Source organism: Nasonia vitripennis, chromosome 5 (genome assembly GCF_009193385.2).
Source record: "Nasonia vitripennis strain AsymCx chromosome 5, Nvit_psr_1.1, whole genome shotgun sequence".
Classification (NCBI taxonomy): domain Eukaryota; kingdom Metazoa; phylum Arthropoda; class Insecta; order Hymenoptera; family Pteromalidae; genus Nasonia; species Nasonia vitripennis.
Window position 1 is genome coordinate 26608500 of NC_045761.1, and position 20261 is coordinate 26628760.

At 45.9% G+C, this 20261-nt stretch overlaps 3 protein-coding genes across 5 annotated transcripts; 2 read left to right on the plus strand and 1 right to left on the minus strand.

Moving 5' to 3' along the window:
* Window positions 1–19: 19 nt before the first annotated feature.
* On the plus strand, window positions 20–2295 carry LOC100120353 (radial spoke head 14 homolog). 2 transcript variants are annotated; one of them, XM_001603951.6, is made up of 8 exons: window positions 20–231; window positions 301–440; window positions 514–632; window positions 1094–1305; window positions 1372–1448; window positions 1511–1738; window positions 1804–1968; window positions 2073–2295. In XM_001603951.6, exons 1-8 carry the CDS (start codon window positions 144–146, stop codon window positions 2217–2219), a joined length of 1176 nt encoding a protein of 391 aa, XP_001604001.2. In that variant the 5' UTR covers window positions 20–143; the 3' UTR covers window positions 2220–2295. The 2 variants fall into 2 exon arrangements, with proteins under 2 accessions (XP_001604001.2, XP_008206988.1); XM_008208766.4 differs by lacking the exon at window positions 1804–1968 and having other exon boundaries at window positions 32–231.
* Window positions 2296–8625: 6330 nt separating this feature from the next.
* Window positions 8626–13875, plus strand: LOC100120290 (serine protease inhibitor 28Dc). 2 transcript variants are annotated; one of them, XM_001603896.6, is made up of 7 exons: window positions 8626–8915; window positions 10825–11185; window positions 11382–11711; window positions 11796–12052; window positions 12143–12272; window positions 12389–12792; window positions 12871–13875. In XM_001603896.6, exons 2-7 carry the CDS (start codon window positions 10850–10852, stop codon window positions 13208–13210), a joined length of 1797 nt encoding a protein of 598 aa, XP_001603946.3. In that variant the 5' UTR covers window positions 8626–8915; window positions 10825–10849; the 3' UTR covers window positions 13211–13875. The 2 variants fall into 2 exon arrangements, with proteins under 2 accessions (XP_001603946.3, XP_008206991.1); XM_008208769.4 differs by having other exon boundaries at window positions 12389–13875.
* LOC100120262 (MAM and LDL-receptor class A domain-containing protein 2-like) lies at window positions 13865–19878 on the minus strand. Its single transcript, XM_001603870.6, has 10 exons — window positions 19227–19878; window positions 17943–18110; window positions 17152–17316; window positions 15882–16052; window positions 15703–15811; window positions 15445–15601; window positions 15225–15351; window positions 14969–15142; window positions 14425–14895; window positions 13865–14340 (listed from the first exon to the last, which is right to left on the minus strand). Exons 1-10 carry the CDS (start codon window positions 19309–19311, stop codon window positions 14087–14089), a joined length of 1881 nt encoding a protein of 626 aa, XP_001603920.2. The 5' UTR covers window positions 19312–19878; the 3' UTR covers window positions 13865–14086.
* Between the last annotated feature and the right edge of the window lie 383 nt (window positions 19879–20261).

Here is a 20261-nt window from a genome sequence, read left to right on the forward strand (position 1 = left end):
CTCGTCTTCTGTTTGTTGTTTACTCTCCCATCTGTATAGTTAGTATCGACGTTAAAGGTCTGCTGAGATATAAGCGTATCGTATCGCGTGGGGTCATCTTGAGGTCGAAATTTTTTATTTTCAACCGACAGCACAATAGCAGAATGTATCCGCACCCGGAATTGAATAGCTTTCTTCAAGGATTCGACGCGCGCGTGCCGAAAAAAGTCCTCGATCGCATGGTCGACAAAGGTTATATTGTTGTTTCGTGATTGAATATTTTGTTCATTGTATTCTGATTGCTACCATCTGCAATTTTAGCTAAGCTCGATAAAAATGCTCATTACGGGCCCAGATCGACGATTCCGAGGTTGGCTTCTACGCAGCCGCAGTGTTTCGCTCCCAACGTCGACTTGACTCGGGCGAAGTGTGCTTTCGGCTCGTTCGCCATATCCAAACTGGTAAAAAAACTGATCTCCATAATTTTGAATAGATAACTCTAATTTTCGACTCACGTGGGGAATTTGATGAAAGAAAAAGGAACTGCACAGCCATGACCCTTTGATAGTGCGACAGGCGGTGACCACCTTGGGAGACCTTCTGGTAAATCCCGAGAAATTGATAGAAGCTGTGAAACTCAACATAGTAGACAGGTACAACGTACATACAGCATAGTAGTCAGAATCGCGTTTCGAAAGTTTTTACTAAAATATACGAGCTTATCGGTTTTACCTTGACGAGTGTCAAGCGCAGAGCTGTTTATCGTCCAGCACACTTCCTCTCGAGATATACACCGCATGCGGATGCCAAAAATAACTGCCCACATTAGATGATTTTAGGAGAATCTCGAACTTGCCGCGAGAGCCTGAACGCGAAATCTCGAAACTTTTTTTATAAAATTTGCCTTCGTAAAAAAGTTGACGGAGATTTATGAAAAAAATTCATTGCCCCAGAATAATAAGGAAAAATCTCGCATACTAAAGATTCGCTCATAAATATTAAAACATTAACTGCCCAAGTTTCAGATGAGAGTTTTCACTTGGCTCTCGGCGAGTCTCGTTACGGAGTATGCTTGACGTATAAAACGCCCTGATGAAATTTCAAAAATTCACAGGCTCTCGGACCTTTTAATTTCGGAGGATCCTTATCTGAGAGAACGAGTCGCTCTGGTTTTCACGACCATCGCGAACCAGTCCGCGGGAAGAGAGTCGATTTTGAAGAACCTCGGCGTCGTGGCGAATTTGTCGAAGGGACTGAACGATTGCCTGGCTGCTGTTCGGCTGAAGGTGGCTCTGGTCTTGGAATCGCTTGCTCGGGACTACTGCGGTTATTGATTGCACACGTTGTCCGTTTTTCGCTTTCTCGTGTGAATAATAAACGCGAAATTTACAGCCGCCGATATGCTGTGCAACTGCGGCTTCGTGGAATCCGTAGCTGCGAAGCTCGACGGGGAGAGGAACGACATACTGGTGAGATGAAAAAAAAGAAATATAGTCAAATCATAAAAATTGAGTTTCGGGTTTCGCCGAAGGTCGTCCGTCTGGAAATCCTGAGGTTCCTCCTCTACCGCGACGTAAAGGTCCGAGCGATCGAGGCAGGGGTCTTCGAGAAGCTAACGACACTACTCGATCGAAAGAACGAACGTGTCATCCTCAGCGTTCTATCATGTCTGTCAGTCCTCTGTGAGGACGTCAGGGGCAAACGAAGGGCCATCGAAGTGGATCTGCTGAGCTGCTTGAAAATCTTCGTAGAGGACGAAGTGAGCCCGCTGTGAAAACCTTCTATTTGTACACACACGCGCATTTTTTCCGACGGAATTTACAGAGGGAGTCGGTGAGCGCGGAAGCCTGTCGTCTCGTATCGTTCGTTACCACGACGACGCCGGGAAAGTTGCGAGTTTTGGAACTGGGGATGTTGCCGTCGCTCCTGAGACTCGCGACGGACAAGCACCGTTGTCGGTCTAGTGCTCTTCTCCTCGCGATTATGAAGGCAATGCCGAGATTATTTCGAGTGGAATATGAGCGTCGTTGCGATTATAACGAGCAGCGAGTTTAAGAACGATTATGGTTAAAGATCCACTTATTCTTCGTCAGGCTCTGACTAACGTTGCGGAGGCGCCGAAAGCTCGAGCCATCCTCCTGAGGAACATCGAGATTATCGAGGCTATCAACGTCGGCTGCAGTGAGGTCCAGCAGCACCACAAGCAGACTCTGCTGGACGTAATTCTCTGGAAGCCTTAGAAGAGCTCCTCTCTGTATGCGGAATCGATCTGCCTTGTACTAACTCCTCGCGAAATAAACCAGTTTTAAAAGCCAATTTGCGTCCATCAGGATCACATAATGTGTTCCTTATCGAATTGTAAAATCAAAGTCATGACTTGATTGTGTTATTCCTGTATATCTATTGTATATCGTGTAGAAGTAAGGTATTTTTCAAACAACTCTGACGTACCGCGCATTCATATGTTAATAACGACGCGCGTCTCTGGGTATTCAGTCAAGGTTCACGCGTGTCTGTGTGTGACGTGCCACGTCGTAAATATAGAAAAAGGTTAGAAAACCGCGCACGAGAGATGGATCCGTTCGAGATTTTTACTGTCCCGAGGAAACCCGAGTGAGTCTGCGCGTCTTGTTTTTCCGCGGAGTATAACGCCGAATTTCGGCATTACGCGCGTACATTACAGATTGAAGTTCGGCGAACCGCTGGAAGACGTCTGCGAAAACGGCCTCTTCCACGAAGGACTGAAAGTGAGTTGCGAGATACGAGCGTTCACCCCGTCGAATAGATTACCGAGAGGAGAATTTGTTGTGCCCGCAGGATCTGTTCCTGAAGGCTTATCTCAGCGCCAGAGGCGAAGATTTTATCGACGCGAAAGAGTCCAAGGGTTCATCATCGCAGTCGACCGTCCTTCTAGCTCTGAAGTGAGACTATATCCGCGATACCTCGAAAGCTCCTCGATAATATACCTGGGAAATTCGTATCCGAATGCAGGTCAGGCCCAAACGGCCAGGGCAGCCTGTCCCAGCGACTCTGGCTGAAATCGAAACTGGAATCGGGCGACTGGCTGATACCGGCGCAGACACCTTCGGGCTCACCTCTCTGGCTGCTGCGCCACTTTCTGGGCCGACTGCCGCGACCTCTACTCCAAGGTGGGTGTCAGCGACGCGCTTCCGTTTATTAAGAAGCAGCGCCGGCTTAATGAAAGCAAACACGAGAAAGCAATTTGACGCGTTGTTTTGCACGACTCTGATGTCATCGTTTTAGAATCGCTCTTTTATGTCGTACACCGTTTACGCAGCCGAGTTACGATCAGGTTGAAAGCGTATGCGAACGTTTATCAACAACGCGAAAAGTCATCGATAAAAATCCGCAAATATTTATCGGCGAAGCTCGCTTTTTATCAGCCCGATAAAAACCCGCCCCCCCCCCCCAAAAAAAAAGAAAGGAAAAATCTGACGCCACAAACAATCTCTCTGTCCGAAGGTCCGCAGTGGAAAGTCCTCGGCCGAGCTTGCGCCGCATCAGCACTTCCACTGGTTTCCGGTCCAGATGCATCCCGCCCCGTCGTCGGGCAAGTTCTTGAGAGGATCGCCGCGTGAGCAAATATTGATATGGTGTTTAGAGAGAGAGAGAGAGAGAGAGAGAGATGGAGGAAGAGCGAGTTATGTACGCATGCATGCCCTCGACTCGTCGTCTGTACACCTGCGCTTTCAAATTTGCCTTCCTTTGACGACGACGCGACAGAGTCATATGCCGAGAGAGAGGGGAAATACGAGTCTCAAAAAGCTACCGGGCTATGAGTTTACGGATTTTAGAATACACTCGCGGATTTTTCCCCGGGGAGACGAGGGCACTGGGGATTATTAAATCGAGCCGGAGTAGTATAGTGTATCTCAAATTTTTCGCCAAATCAAATTGAAAGGTCCGTCAAAGAGCTCAGTCCGACGGAGTTGGAGCTGCTGTCTCTGCTGGCGTTGCTCGTGAGGAAGCTGTCGACGAGGAACCAGAGGATCGTCCTCGATGACCTCGGCGCGCTGAGCCAGTACTTCGTGTCCTCCATAATCGTCCGGCCGTTCAGACCCGGCCTGTACACTCCCGTGAGTCACTATACACCGCTCTATGCGACCGACGTTTATTAAAGCACAGCTGCATAATTCGCAGATCGACGAAGACTGCCAGCCGCTGCTGGTCTTCCTCGCGAGCCACTGGGACGAAGTTTTTCGAAGATCAAACGACGACGAAACGCTGTCCCATAGCCGGTAAAATTTAACACCTTGTGCAGTATAGACGATCGTCGTGATTATTGCGTCATTCGACGAACCGTCAATCAGAATAATGTTGTTATATCCTTGAACATCACTCGGTGTATATATACATGTATCGAGAGCCGAGCGACAGTTGAATAAACAACGTCAGCTTGCCGCGTTAAAAATTCGACCGGCTCCCTCTTATTCCATTTGGAAATTTACTCAATTATTCTCTCACGATTCGAGCGCGCGACACGCGAGAACATAATATATATTGTCGTGACGCGGGCTTACGTAATTTCAGATTCATAGGCTTCGAGTCGCTGCTAATTGCCGAGCGCAACGAGCGATCAAAGGAGGCTTTGGATAATGACAGCTCACGTAAGAGCGAGAAAGCCCGGAAAAACTTTGTGAAAATGCTCGATTCCGAAGACGAGGGTGAGTACAGAATCTAACGTTTATCAAAGCTGTTCAAACTCCGATTCTTACGCTTTAAAATCTCGCTGAATAAAGAACAATATTTTGACGGGGAAAATATTAAGGCTGATTCATTCACGGAATGACAATCGCGCGGCATTAGAATATTCGTTAGATCTGATTCAGCTAAAGATAAGAAATATGTTATTACACAACGACGTCTGTATTTCGCAGAGTTCAGTAATCGGGAGAACGATAAGTACTTCAGCGTTCCGAATTCGGAAGACTCGCAATAAGGACTTGGAAATTAGCGAAACGACGTTATCGGGACAATTTCGATAACTACCCCCGCGTCGATTGCCTATATGCCAATGAGAGAGTTCTGGTTGTGATGCTGTCGGCCGTTTGCGTTTCGACAACGCAATTATGAGCGACGAGGGGTGATGATTGCCGATGCAATGACAATTTGCGTGGCTTCGTGTAGATATAATAAGAAATTAAATCTGGGAGAAATTAGCTTTTTAATAAGTCTCCAGTTGGAATCAAAGCTCTATATAACTTCCTCCGAGTTTTCAATAACGATCGATGATAATTAGCAGCCAACTTTCCGCACCGAACGGCAACTCTTCTCCCGGCAGTTCATCGCGCTGAGAAAAGAAAAATATCGTAGCCTATATTCGAATCCCCCTATATCTATGTACGCAAAAGGTTGATGTTCTATGGATCAAGCAAGCTGAGCAAACGAACGCTCGATAAAGCAGAGACGTCACGTTTTCGTGTATACACGCACCCGTGCATAATACAGCGTCGAATTTCGCCTAAATATAAGCTCCTCGCACTTTGTTCGCGCTCACTTCCTCGTGCGTGCACTTTTTACGTATTACGATAACGTTATTATACGAGTGTAACAGCCGAATGAATCGTTGACGCAATGTCGTATATATATACACTAGTGCGATGACGCTGTAGAAATGTGTATACAGTAGTCAGCGCGGGAAATCCTGTACACAAGCGGCTATCCTAATCGCGCATACAGATTCGTGGAACGTCGTACGCGAGATTCGACTGATAAAAGAGCCGTATACGGTACATACGTATACACAATGGCCGCAGGTGTTAACGAACAGCGTCTCACGCTCTGGTTAGTCATAGACGGGGAAAAGGCATTGCGTCAAGCCGTTCACGGTATTCCTGTCGCGCGGCGTTATACACCGAAAATTCGGAATGCGCGCGATGTACACTATTCTATTTTCGGCGCTTCTTTCTCGAGCAGCACGTGAATTATTCGAATTGGACTATACACGTGAATTATTCGAAGGCTGCGATTAGATAATCGTGAATTATTCGGCAGAAAAATCGATCCGGTATTTTCGTTAAACACAAGCGAGCCGATCCATCGCAAACATTCGTTGCGCAATAGTGCCCCGAAAAATGAATAGCCCACGTGAGCCGCTCGCGAGAACACGAGTTCCGCTGCTCCTTGATCTGGGCATAAGCGCTCCGGGTTAAACGAGGCGCGAGCCATCGGGTCTACGACCTAATCGACATAATCGCCCGGTTTAATCCCTTGTCCTCGTCCCTCCGGTGCTTAAGAGGATTGTAAACATGTAAAGTCTGCCCGGACAATAAATCGCTCGGAGCTGCACCGACAAAAGCCGCCGCAGTGCCTCCAATACTTGCCCTCGCTCGCTCTGTACTCGAAATTAATCATCGAGCCTTCGATACTGCTCCCGAGCGACGATTAACGATCTCGCGCGCGATATATCGAGAGAGAGGGACTAATTAATAAGAGAGGGAGAGAGAGAGTTCCGGAATAATGCGCGCGCTGGTCATTAGCGCGAAATCATAAAGAAAAGCGCAATTACGAGCGACGGAAATGTCGATTTAAGCGGCGGCGGCCGGCACTTTAAATGCAAAGTGCGCCGACTTAATTAAGGCAATTAGACTGCGCGATGCGGCCGAGTGTCGTCTCTGCGCTCTGAGAGCTAGCTGACGACTATCGATCCGTCGTGTCTCGTTGTTATGGCTTATAATGAGACGAGAGATGTGTGTTGTCGCTGCACGATTTTGGCGTATCGAGAGATTTGCATCGCATTATTATACTACGTAGAATCGAGCACAAAGATCCATTAAAAAAGTATTCCTCGTATATCTCAATAACCCGCACAGTTTTAAAAACATCCTAATCGCCAGCGACCCATTAACACCAATCAGAGTCTCATATACTAAATTGCCACAGAAATTCCTCCTCAAAGCACCTCTTTATTTCCTCTTTGAAAAAAAAAAAAAATTCGAAAACCGCAACGTCAAACGCGCAATTTTTCACGCCAAGCACATCAGTCTCCATTCATTGCGATGATTTACAACTCCTGAAAAGACGTCGCGCTGCACGTGCGCGCGAGAGAGCCGCGGCGCAAAAAACAAAACCGCTCGCTTTCGGTGTACATGCACACAAGCTATACTGCGACATCGCTCATCTGCTATATATATATATATATACACACATACTTATTCACGTTATTCCGTCTACTTTTTCCAAAAGTGAATGCGCTCGAAAGTGCAGCTCTTTACTTTCGTCGCGAATGAAAGTTCGGCAGAGATGCATGTGTACGTATGCGCGTGTGTGGGCGTGTACGTGTGCGAAGGCGGAAAACCCCGCGGTTCAGTGGGAACTTCCCAAGGATGCGCTAATCGCGGCTTTAACTCGCCACGAGGCGACTGCTAGGATCAGAGAACTGCGTTGAGTAGAAATGTCGTTTTATTTCTGGCTTGAATGAAATTTCGTTTGAATGAAAATTCTTTTTGTTGACCGAGACGCTGTTTCATCGATCGTAAACTCGTAAACGAATTTCATTGTATATAAAGCCGTAACAATTCCACGCGTGGCATGTAAATTTCGCAGTCGAGATATCAACATCACTTCGGTTAATAAAGAAATAATTGGAACGAAATTTCGCTTGTTTTCGCTCCAATTATGTTTATGAATGCCCTCGTTGTAATATCGTTTTCAAACAGTCTATTCAGCAGTCAAGAATTTAATTGCGGGAGATAATTAGGTTCGTTCATTTTTATCAAATTTCATCATAGACTGCAAACACGGTAGCCGAATCTTCATCGCAGACACGCCTAATCAAAATTATACGAAGTCGCGAATAAAAGATAAGCCGCGCGCGGATAAGTAGAAAGGGGACTGGACTAGCCAGACGGCCGTATATTAGCCGGGCGAGCACGTGCAGACTGTACTTTGATAAAAAATTCCTTCTGTAACCATACTCGCGCTCGCGTAATTTATTACGGTTTCCTTTTTGGCCGAGATATATAGGTATACGTTAATACGCCCAAGGATAAATATTTCGTGTATTTATGTATCGTACATTTTTCAGGATTTATTTATTTGGAAAGTAAAGAAATACATGCGTCTCCTGCTCCTGAATTTTTCATTATACTTTCTCTCCGACTTCATCGCGCTGGTTTCAATTATTTTATTTTTCGAGGAAGTGTTTTATACACCCACACACAGCGTAGTAATATGCGCGACGCGTAAGAGGATGTCTATCGAATTTCGTTCGCGAGGACGTATACTAATTACGCGAAATTTTATCCTCATCCTATACACAAGGCTATTAAAAAAAAAAATCCCCCACACACATTCGAGTATACATACAGCTGTCCTAAATACGTCAAAAAAAAAAAAAAAGTATAATCCCCAAACAAAAGACCATATAACGCATCGTCGCATTGAGCAACCCTTTCACGTCTCAGCTCATCACACCTATACTCCCGCCTCGACAATGATGATCGTGACTCAGTGGGCGGAAGCAGATCTCGCCTACCGTACGTCGCGCATACGCACATACACACAAAAGCCGGCCGGTCTAACTCGCTCTCCGCGCAGTCATCGTACCTATGTACACATCGGCAGAATTTTCGCGGTGTGTACTCTTATCTACAGGCCGGAGCGAAGGCCAAGAGCACGAGAGAGAGAGAGAGAACGAGTGGTGGGACCGGGCAACGTAGTGGGGACACAGTCGAGCGCGGTAAATACAAGTGCAACTCGCGAGCGGAGCAGTCAGGCCGAGGCTCTCGGTCATCTCGCTTCTTGAGAGAGACACACAGCCATACTCGTGTATACATTACACTATCCGGCGAAAGATCGCGTGTGTGAAGAAGACAACATGCAGCAGTGACCGTAGCTACGCGAGAGGATTGACAAGTTGTTGTTGCTTCGTTTCTCCTCAGCACACGGAAGAGTTTTATTCGCCGAGACGATCGGTAAGTCGATCGGTTCATTCATAAACAACAAGTCAGTGACATAAGACCGTGTGCTATACGTATAATACGCGTGTACGTGCGCTCATATATCGTACACGCAGGCGCTATAGTCGCGAGCGAAGATCGAGTTTTAATGAGCAGCCTTGAATTTTCTCTTGCGAAACTCGTGTGGATGTTATATAGTACATACCGATGCAGCCGATCGACGACGACTCGCTCGGCTCGAATACAGCAGCGAATTTTTCACACGTAGACAGCACGCGATTCTACGTCGCCGCGCATGCACCTCTTATCGGCTGCAATAATAACGATTCGCGGGGTCGTTAAAAATTTTAATTTACGCCGACGGGATTGATTAACTGGAAAATAAATCAACGCGAGAGAGAACTGAGTATGACGTATGTACGAAAGAGTTCAACGCGCGCGCAGTTCCAAGTAATACGTACGCGCGTGTGTATACAGATTTTCCACGGCCTGAAAATTTCTGCATAATAAAAAGAAGAGGATATCATGCGGGCCGTCGTGTAACACATGTCTGATGTCAAGCGTGAAATTATAACGAGCCTTTTCGCGAGGCTCCGCACGCACAGATGTCGATCGGCTGCTGATAAGACGCTTCATTGCCCCGCGAAAGGATGAGGAGGTGCGATTGTATTGGAAAAAGAGGAACATTATGCGATGACGAGTGCGCTTTTTTATTGGCTATCTTTTTTTCCGAAGAGCTTAAATTACGAATCGTCGTCAATCATTCAATTCAACGTGTCATAACACGGCGATTACGATGCTAACGAGTTAGCCGATAAAAATTTCGAAATAAGGACCGCGCGCGAAACTCGTCACGACGAAGCCAAAAAATATCCCTGACCTTAGAACTTGCTACACCCGAAATCCCAACGCTCTATTTCACACACACACACACACACATTTCCAGCACAATGGATAGCTATTCTCTATAAATATAAAAATCGGCTAAAGTGACGATCGCCGGCGCGCGAATGAATAATTTAATAGCATTAGCATAGATTTCGAGCGTCTACCTTGAAAGAGCGAAAGAGAGGAGAGCATATAACCGCTATATAAGCCATTAGCATATAACAAACGATCCGAGCAGCGCGAACACGACAATGGGGATTTTTCGAGACCTTGAATACAAAAATCACGTCGATTGTTCGCCCCGCGCGGTTCGATGCTCTTTCCTTCGTTTTATGCTGCACGGAGAGAGAGAGAGAGAGAAAAAGATGACAGAGCTCGCCAGAGCGGTCTGACTAAGCTGGGCATAAAACGGAAGCCTTTTTGGGATGTATACCTATATATATATATATATATATATATATATATATATATATATATCTCCTGGGAGTCGAATCGAGGACCATTAAATCACTATCGTTCTCTCTATCGAAGAAATGCCGGCTCTCGTAAAACACTGGAGTTATATATTTTCGGAAATTCGCGCAATGATTCAGCGGGGATTTTCTTATATTTACGTGTGTAATAACACTTTTTTACTATATTCGACGATAATAATCGCAGTGCCTCGTTTGCCGCTAATTGGCCTTTTGTGCTCGACGCCGATGGAAACGTGACGATATAGTCAGCGCTATCTGCGCTTCCGAATTAAAAATTCAAAGTGCGAAAATGAGTTATTCCACCGGTTGCGAGAGCCTGGTCCCATTGTCGACTATCTGCCGTCAGCATCCAGTAGATCGAAAGTGTCAGTCGTAAAAAAAAGTTTACGCTTCCAGAGAGAGAGAGAGAGAGAGAGAGAGAGAGAGAGAGAGAGAGAGAGAGAGAGAGTGAGAGAGACGTGAAATCCTACTTTTTTTTATCGACGATTGCAGCAGTCGTTTCACTCTACGTCGAGGTCGTAAATTTGAAAAAAAAAAATGAAAAATCCTCTGAATTCCAGACCAAAGCACCAGCCAAAAATAAGAATGAAGTTCCTGCTGACCTTGAGCTTTCTCGCGCTGGCCGCGGTGAGCCACGCGCAGTTCATCTATCCTGATGAATTCGAGTCGTTGAGAGAAGAGGAGGCGAGGCGACAGAGCACAGCAGGTGGATTGCATCTGCCGATGTTCGAGCCTACGGTGCAGAACATCAACGATGTCGAGTCGGCGCCTTACTACCCTCCGCCCTTGGCTCAAAGCGGTTTCCAACAACAGGACCAACCGGATTCGAGACCACCCGCGGCTTCTCCACCCGTCAGAGTCAATGGAAAGCCGACTAATAATCCTTTCGATACGTTCTTACCGCCTAGGTGGAGGGATCATGTGAGTTTGTTTTTCTGGAAATGCGTCGATGAATTTCAGTGTCGCATTGTTTGGATAACGTCTGTCGCGCGTAACGCGAGACGTGATAAAAGCTCTGCGGTTATCGGGAGTAATTTATGCTGCGGAATGCGCAACTGAAAAGTCGCTTATAAGCGCAATTATTTATGTTGAAAAAAAAATATCACTTACCAAACAGGTGATCAACATCATCTCACGAGGCGTGACCAAGTTTACCCTGGACATGGACCACGCGATCGAGAAGTCGAGTCCAGCCAACAGCCGCGAGAACCTCCTCTTCTCGCCGGTGAGTCTCACGTTGACCCTAGCCATGGTGATGCTTGCCTCCAACGGAAAGACCTTCGAGGAAGTCACCAAGATCCTGGGACTCAAGTCCGGAGTCGATATCTCCCATCATTCCGAGATCGTTCACCAGATCTTCGGTCTCCTCATCCAGCAGTCCGAGCAGATGCAGCTGCTCGACCCCACAGCGCCCCAGTGCAAACTTGCTTTCGGTATCTTCGTTGAGGTGAGTCCTTGAACAAAAGAAAAATTATATTATTTCGTGAAATTTCGCATTGTGAGACGTACAAATTTTCGCTTGAAAAATTAGGACGGATACCCAGTGCGCGAGCAGTTCAAAGCAGTGAGCGAGAAGGTCTACAAGAGCGAGGTCATTAGCGTGGACTTTTCGCACCACAACAGACAGGCCCAGAGCGTCATCAACGACTGGGTGAGCAACAAGACCAACCACAAGATCAAGAACATGCTGTACGAGCCGCCGAGCCCCCTTACCGACGTCATCATCACCTCGGCCCTGTACTTCAGCGGCGAGTGGGAACAGCACTTTATGGAGGGAAGCACCAAGAGGTTCGTACACGCGCATGCGTTGCTTGACGATCGGCGCGTCATTACATTATATCGTTTCAAAGAATGAAAAACAACGATGACTTTACACAGGAAACCTTTTACGATTGAGAACGGCGAGACTGTATACGTCGACATGATGTACAACGGAGGCTACTTTCCGTTCTACGAGGACAAGCAGCTGGGCGTCAAAATCATCGGTTTTCCCTACAAAGGCCACGAGGTGAGTTCGCAAATGCATCTCAACATGCAGATGATGCACTTTAACGAGATTATAAACAATTTGAGGTGTCTGACGTCTGTCACTCGAGAGTATACAATGACACAATTGAATCGCAGGTGACGATGTACGCCATCCTACCGAATAACCCGGGTGCGGCCGCCCTCAGGGAGATGAAGCACCGACTCACCCCCGAGATCATCGAAAACCTGATCGCTAATATGAAGAACAGCTCGTGCATTCTAAGCTACCCTAAGATGAAGCTCTCCAGCACCCTGAAGCTCCAGAGCGCTCTGGAGGCCTTAGGGCTGAGCTCGCTTTTCAATCCGTATACTGCCGATCTGAGCGTCCTGTCCCCGGGTCGTGCTGGCTTCAACCGCACCCAACCACCTCCACCACCCTCCGCTCCCAGCCGAGCCCCGACCACCGGCTTCAACGGCGGCTTCCGTCAACCCACCAAAACGCTACACTCGGACTTTACGTTCGAGCCACGCTTCCACGGCGCGCGCAACAATATGTACAGGTATGAGGATCGCACTGGCGGTTACAGAGTCGAGCAGTGGGACACAGGTTATAATCTGCACAAAATTCGTGACAACAGGCGAGCCAAACGACAGAGTCGACCGATCGACCAGGATTTCGTCGACTTCCTCAACTCGCAAAAGCTGCCGACCTTCGGTGTCGACGAGCTGCGCAACAGCGCCGGTATCAGTAATCCCGGTCTCTACGCCGACGACGTCATTCACAAGGTCGAGATGACGGTGAACGAGAAGGGTACCGAGGCTGCCGCCGCCACTTCTGTTATCCTCGACAGGAGCGGAGACTACAAGAGGTTCATCGCTAACAGGCCGTTCGTCTTCTTCATCAGGCACGATCTGGCCAAGGCGATATGGTTCTGGGGCACGATGAACAGACCCACACCGTTCTACGAGACTCCCTAGGCGTGGACGTAGTGGTACAACGCACGACTACGACGACTTGTGATTCTGTGGCATTTCTTTTTACATATATACGTTGTACTTTGTGACTTACATACGCACATATTACACAGGCGAGACGACATATCCGGTTCTAGCGAAGAGAGCGCGTTTTTACAATTTTTTTTGCGAGGCGCTGCGTGAGTGAATTGTCCAGATGCGACAATGCTACTATAACACTTAAAGAGGCTTGAATTTTATTCTTAAGAGTTTCATTTATTTTTTATTTAAATAGTATACGTCGAGCAAAATCGGCTGCTTTACGCGTTTTCCGATATATTTAATAGGTATGAGTGCAATCTCTTTAAAGTTATAATAACAGCATGTATCGAGATACGGACGAAGCTATGATTTGTTACAGTTTTATAGGCATATACTCTGTGTTACACTGCAGAAACTACATACACACAAATGCATGTCATACTCTGGAAAGCAACGAAACAGAGGAACTAATCGAAAAGTATTAATTCATTTTTATCGATTGTATTGCGTGTCATGTTTCACAGAGGCAGCCGTTACAAAGCAATTGCGTTACTTTTGACAAGGCATTCGAAAGTAATTATTTCAAAATAGTCAGTATGTATTTAATAATAATATTAATAAAGTTAATACTCAACGTATAATAATCATTGATGCTTTTTTTATTCAATATTTCATTATTAATCATTTAATTACACACTTTGTACTTAGTCTAGTCCTTCTTAAGTACGAACAAAAATGATTTACCTTATATTACGTAAATGCAGTTATATTTCTTTGAAAGGACAACGTTTTTCCGTTAAAAAAGACTACCTATATGACACCTTAAAATTTAGCAGCCAACGTAACGAGTTTTACGATTTACAATTCATCGTATTCACCGGCTGGTTTGGCCAAGTTAAAGTCCAGCACCTCGTCGGAGGTGAGAAACCGCACATCGCTGTCTTCGGAGAAAGCAGACTTGTTGGAGCCTCTGCGTCGCCGTCGAAGGAACACCAACGCCACAACCGTGGTTATCGTGACTCCCGTCAAAATGCCGATGACTATGACGATGATTCCAGAAAGGCCGAAGGTCGACTGATGTCTGGAGGATTCAGCCAGGACGTGTTGTGGTTCTGTAATCAGAATCGTAAAAATACGTCGTCAGCTTGAAGTAAAAACCGTACGAACATGTACATACGTGGAAACTCGTTACTCACCAGTTTGCACTTGCGCGTCGTCATCGGTCGGTTCGGTGGACGCTTTAGTCGTAGTGGTACTAGGAGCAATCGTCGTTCTAGTCGTACTCGTAGTAGTCGTAGTTGTCGGCATAGTGCTAGTTTCATGCACCCGACTGGCAAACGGAGTTTCCACGTGAACGCTCATTGTCGATGCGGCCGTGCTGTAGACTGCTCTCGTCGGCGGCGCAGTAGTTGCTCTTGTTTCGACGCTTGTTTCATTGAGCGTCGTTCTGGGTCGATCCGTGCTAAATGGAATTGTAGATTCGGTGATTTTCGTAGATTTGACCGAGGTCGATATCGTCGTTGTAGTACTAGTCGTGCTCGGAGCCGTACTCATTGTCGCAGACGGCTGGCCTTTTTCCGTCTGCTTTTCTGTCGTCGGATTAGTCGGCACAACGGCTATTGTGTCATTCGTCGATGGGACGAGAGTTTCCGCTTGCTCGGTCACCTCTGGAATATCAATGGGGCCGAAATAGCGCGAGTTGGTCGATTATATTTTGAATTTTTGGAAAAGTCGACCTACCGTAAATACAGTACTCGGCAAAGTCTGGACAACAGGAGGAGTTTTCTGCGCAGTCCAATGTACACTGGCACACATCTGGGTTTGAATACAATTCGGAGCTGGGGGTGGTTTCGGCTAATCCGTTTACGCAACGGTTCTGGCACGACTGCATCGCGTTGAAAACTTCTACTTCATCTATAAATTAATCAACGACACGTGATTATCCGCTTTGCATAAAATTGTTGAAATATCGACGGTTATTCCCGATTATAATTACCACCGTCAGAAGCGGGCGGGGACACGGTTAGATTCTTAACGTTGCACTCATCTCCTTGCAAAATAGCGATGTCATCAATGGCGATATCGCTGACGTAGCTCGAGCCGCGAATTCCCTCCATGATTATCTGCTCGAAATAGAGAAAAATCCCAGTAAAACGAGTCCTTGATTACAGGCGTACATAGATCTATACGTATGTAATGTCTTTAACAATGCAGACCTGGAAACTGCTATTCAAAGTGGGAAACTCGAACAAGCCGTGCAGCCACTGATTGCCCTGATTGCCGCTTTTGGTCCACATAAGTTTTGGCGTTTCCTCCACTTCCGGCTTCAAGTAAACATTGAGGCTGCCGATGGTAGTGCCGTACATGTGATACCTACGCGCGAAACAGCATCAGAACGATATACATACATGCGGTTGGCGAAAGCTCCCTTATCGGAGCACGAGAGTGAGATAACACATTTTTAACAATTTTACCAGAAGGAAAAACATCCTGATTCCGTGAGAGAGGCATTGTAGAGAGGCGATAAAATTCTGGCCGTGTCGTTGACTAATCTTCCTGACGCCTCGATGTACAAATAATATCCTGAAAATAACATTGCATCGTCATGAGTTTTTTTTACACAAATGCGTACAATACTAAATACAAAAATTACCGTCATTCCCAGCGCCGAGAGTGTGATCATGAGTAGGTCCGGTGCCGATGTGCGAGCTGGGCGTGTCGAATCGATGCCTGATCCAGTCGAAATTGTGCTTGGGATCCTGTTCCCACCAGCAGAGTCCATCTTTTTCGAAATCGCAGGAAGTCGGTGCGGTGGCGTTCGAATCTGCGTTTGAATGGGCGCAGTGAGTTCGCTTCGTCAAATTTAGCAATTAACGCGCTCGAGCTAGGTATGCATAGTAGAGTAGCGTTTGCGCAGCGGCTTACGTAATGCGGGAATTTTTAGTGAATATAGGTATAGGTATAGACGTGCGACGATTTTGGTCGAGGTGAGTGAACGGGCTGAATGACGAATAGCTTTTCGTTAGTAGAGTGTTTAGCGAGGAAAATTAGCGTACGGTAAAAGAGATAAAATGTAAAGCAACGCGTTGGACAATTAATTGCGGAGGATGAATACGTTTTTCATGTTAATGAGAAATCGGACGTATAATTGGTGGACTTATCGTCGAGATTGCCGAACATCTCAAATAAAGCACGACATAACTGGCGAGTCAGTATGATTTGAAATTAAATAAAATCTGTTTCAGGAGTATAAAACGTTTCAAATATTTGTCATTTTGAAATTTATAGTATAGTAGTTAAACATCTGTTTTCAAATTGTTTGCGCGATAAATATTACGCAGCCAGACTTTATCGCGCTATGTATTGGAGCGGTACGCTCGAAAAGGGAAATATTAAAAGCAAAGCAAGAAATGCCTCGTTTTTAACTCTGGCAAAGAAAAAAAAAAAAAGAAATAAATGAAACAGTCCTATTCAACCAAGAAAAGAGTAATTTTGAATAAACAGCCGAAATAAAACTCTCGGCATTGATCTCTTCCCAAGCAGAGCAGCGAGTCTCTATTCGAATAAATATCGAAAATTTCGATTCGCAAAAAACGCATCGATATCCGTTTCATTGAATACCTCCTCCTAAAAACACGCGGCAAAAGGCTGCAAAAAAGCTCGTACACAGCGGCAACGGCTGCAGCATCTGATAGCGCGATTGGACGTATATAAAGTCGGCCGAGGCATGCAATAAACGAAGCCGAAAATTCGCGAGGCCATCAACTACACGTATATACACGGGCAGTATCGCATCGCCGATGGCAAATGCCAGAGGCGATATGGTAAATCAGTTCTATTGGCTACATGCAGCGCACACACACGCTTGGCCGGGCAGTCTGTCTGTGTGTATAGGGTCTGGCTCTGGAGATGTGTATATTTACCGCGGCAGTAGGGCGTAGTGCCGTTCCACTGTCGGCCGTCGCAGTAAATTTCGGCGTTGCCGACGAGCACGTAGCCTGGCTCGCAAAAGTACATTAATATTGCGCCGTGGTACTTCTCGCCGACGACCGCGTGCTTCGGTGCTGGAATAGCTGGACAGCGCGTACCTGTGGGTCAGAGAAAACCGCAAATCTTTTTTTTTAGCTTGTACAGCGTGATCCAAGAGATTTTCTTATTAATGGCTATTTCATTTTTCTTTTTTAATTTGAAATATCGCAACGAAAGCTAACACTCGAGCTCGTGTGAGCTCGATGCAAGCAAAATTAATTTTTTTCACTGCGCAATACGATGTACGAACGCTCTCTGGAGATAAAATAGATTTTCCCTCGTGTATATGTTACTGAGCTAAATTGTTCGCTATAGAGATGTTGCAAAGAGACACGATAGATAATAAGTATAAATAGAATGGTGTATACATAAAACGCGGAAATATAAATCCGCGTTAGCTTTTTTATCGTAAAAAGTGGAACGTATGTGAACATTTGAAAAGTCGGCCAACTACATCTTGCCAAAAATACACGGTCGTGCGAAAGGATCAATAGATTCGTTTGATTTATTTAAAGAACTTGTTCGCGAGCGATATGGATTTCCAATTATTCTGACACATCTGTTATCCACGCGCTGATCACTTTTTCAATCCATTAGATACATTTTGCGTCGTATATAAACTAAAATAATTGAAATAAATGCCATTAAATTGACCGATCATCGAATATTAACGAAAAATACTCACTGACGCAAATGGGTGTAGGTGTATCCCAGGATCCACGAATGCAGGTCGAGTATTTATTACCAACGAGCTCGTAGTCGGCGTAGCAGCTGTACCTGATGATTCTGCCGCGGCCTCTCGCCCGGATTCTTCCGTTTTTCAGCCTCGGCGTCGGGCATTGGGGCGAATCGGCTGTTATAGAAGCAATAATCGATTATTATTTCATGATAAAGCGAATCCAGCTCTGTAAATATACAACGTCACTTAATTATTCGCGAAATCTGACGGATAGTCAGAGGAGTCTACGCTCTGTCTAGTCGCGTTAGGAAAAGTTGTGAATTATTGAATGCCGTTCAAAATTTAACGAATTACGCGCATTGGATAATTCATCATGAGCTGTATTTGATCTCTGCGATAACAGGTTTAGAGATGCACCGTTTGAATATTGATCGATCGATTCAATCCTCTCCAAATGAAATAAACAATGCACAACGCTAAATATGTCAACGAGCAATATATTCGAAGTTCATCTGGTGAATTGTCAGCGTGACTCTCAATGCCCACGCGCGTGTACGCGAGAATAATTTTTGCGATAACACTTTCCGCGCGTATAATTTACAAATCGCGAGCAGAGCTCGGTCCACACGCGACGACGAGTTATCATCAGATGGACGGGCGTCATCACGCTGACTCCACAATACGAGACGCACATTATTGGAAACGGCCCTCGGAATCACGGCCGATGAAAGCGCCTCGCAGAGCATCGATGCGCGCATGCATCGGCAAACGCTCGGACCTACAGCCCATCGAGTAACGTACATACATACACATACGGAATTTTCGTAGAACAGCATCGAGAATTAAACAAGCATCAAGCAAATCAATGGCCGTGAAGGAGTCGGTGACGCGTTGGCGTGCTTGCAAAGTGCGTTAATTAAAAGCGAAATCACGACGACGAGCTAACGGCCCCCAGAACGTTTACTCGTGCTGCAGCTCACTTTTTTGATTTTTATACATAGAATAGGAGAGAGTGAAGCGCGGAATAAAATATCGGAAGCGAGCGAGCGATTTTTTAAACTCGTTGGTCAGCGAGTCTTTTGATCTCCGATGCGATCGGCTTTTACAGGTATATAGAGTACGACAGTGAGTTCAAAAATTCATTTCGTTCTGAAATCGTCATATATCGTCTTTTTCGTTAAACAATTACAATCTGAAAAATATCTCTGTATTTCAATGTTCAGTAAGAGTCATTGAAAAAGCGATACTTCCAGCAGCCGCGGAATTATCCGAGAAAGGAAATAGACTTACAAGGCGAGCTACGTGGGCTGGCTGCGCACAGGGCAATAACAAGGAAAACCAGAACGGCGATGCACCTCATCGTGGCGGTATTCATTCTTCCCTTAGTTGCGCCTCTCGAAAGATCACGATCCTGTCGCACCTCCCGCACCCTTACACATCGCCAGATCTCACCCGACAGACACTCGGTGGCGCGAAAACAATTACGAACTGCTGAGCGACTTCTGAGCCGGTTCAAGACTAGGAGTACGATGACACGTGAACTATGAAAGGACGATGTATTCTGGCTCTTCTTTTTGCTTCGACTGACGCTGAGTGAATGAGCGCCGGGTTGACCGAAGGCGGAGACGCAGCTTCCGGCGGTGCGCTCGTGCGATTTCCCCTTATCTGCTTCCGCTTTCTTTTATCTCCGGTCAGCGCTTGTGCGCCAGGCCTTGAAAGGGGTTTCCAGTCCTATGGCTGATTCGGACCTGGACTTAGATTCTTTCTGGGCGTGTTGCTGTCCGAGTTCCCCGTATTTCGGCTCTTCTCCAGATAGACGCTTTGGATGTTCTTTAGCTTGAAGGATGATTTTGCATTAGTACAGTTATCTCATAAGAGTTTCGGAAGATAAAATTTGGACGCATACAGACCTTAGAATAGTGTACGGGACAATGAAATTCAATTAAGTAAATTAAATTCGAAGATCGAGTTCGAGTAATGAATTTCTTTCTTCTCTAAATGATAATGAACATTTCCTGCGCTGCTCTAAGCGACCTCGAGCATCATTACGATAAGACCAAATCCTATTCTTTTCGCAAATATGATTTCATTGCTATTTTCATGAACGAGTATTATTATAATTGTATAAAACCAACAAAAAATGATGTGCTTCTACAAAACTGTATACATATATCGTAAGCGTTCAAAAAAGACCGCTTAGAGAACGAACGATTCTACTCCAATAAAACTTGAAATGAAATTATTTGCAACCACCGACTTAACTTTTGCTTAACGACTCTTTGAAACTTCATTGCCGCGCGTGTAAAGTAAAAAGGCGTGATAATA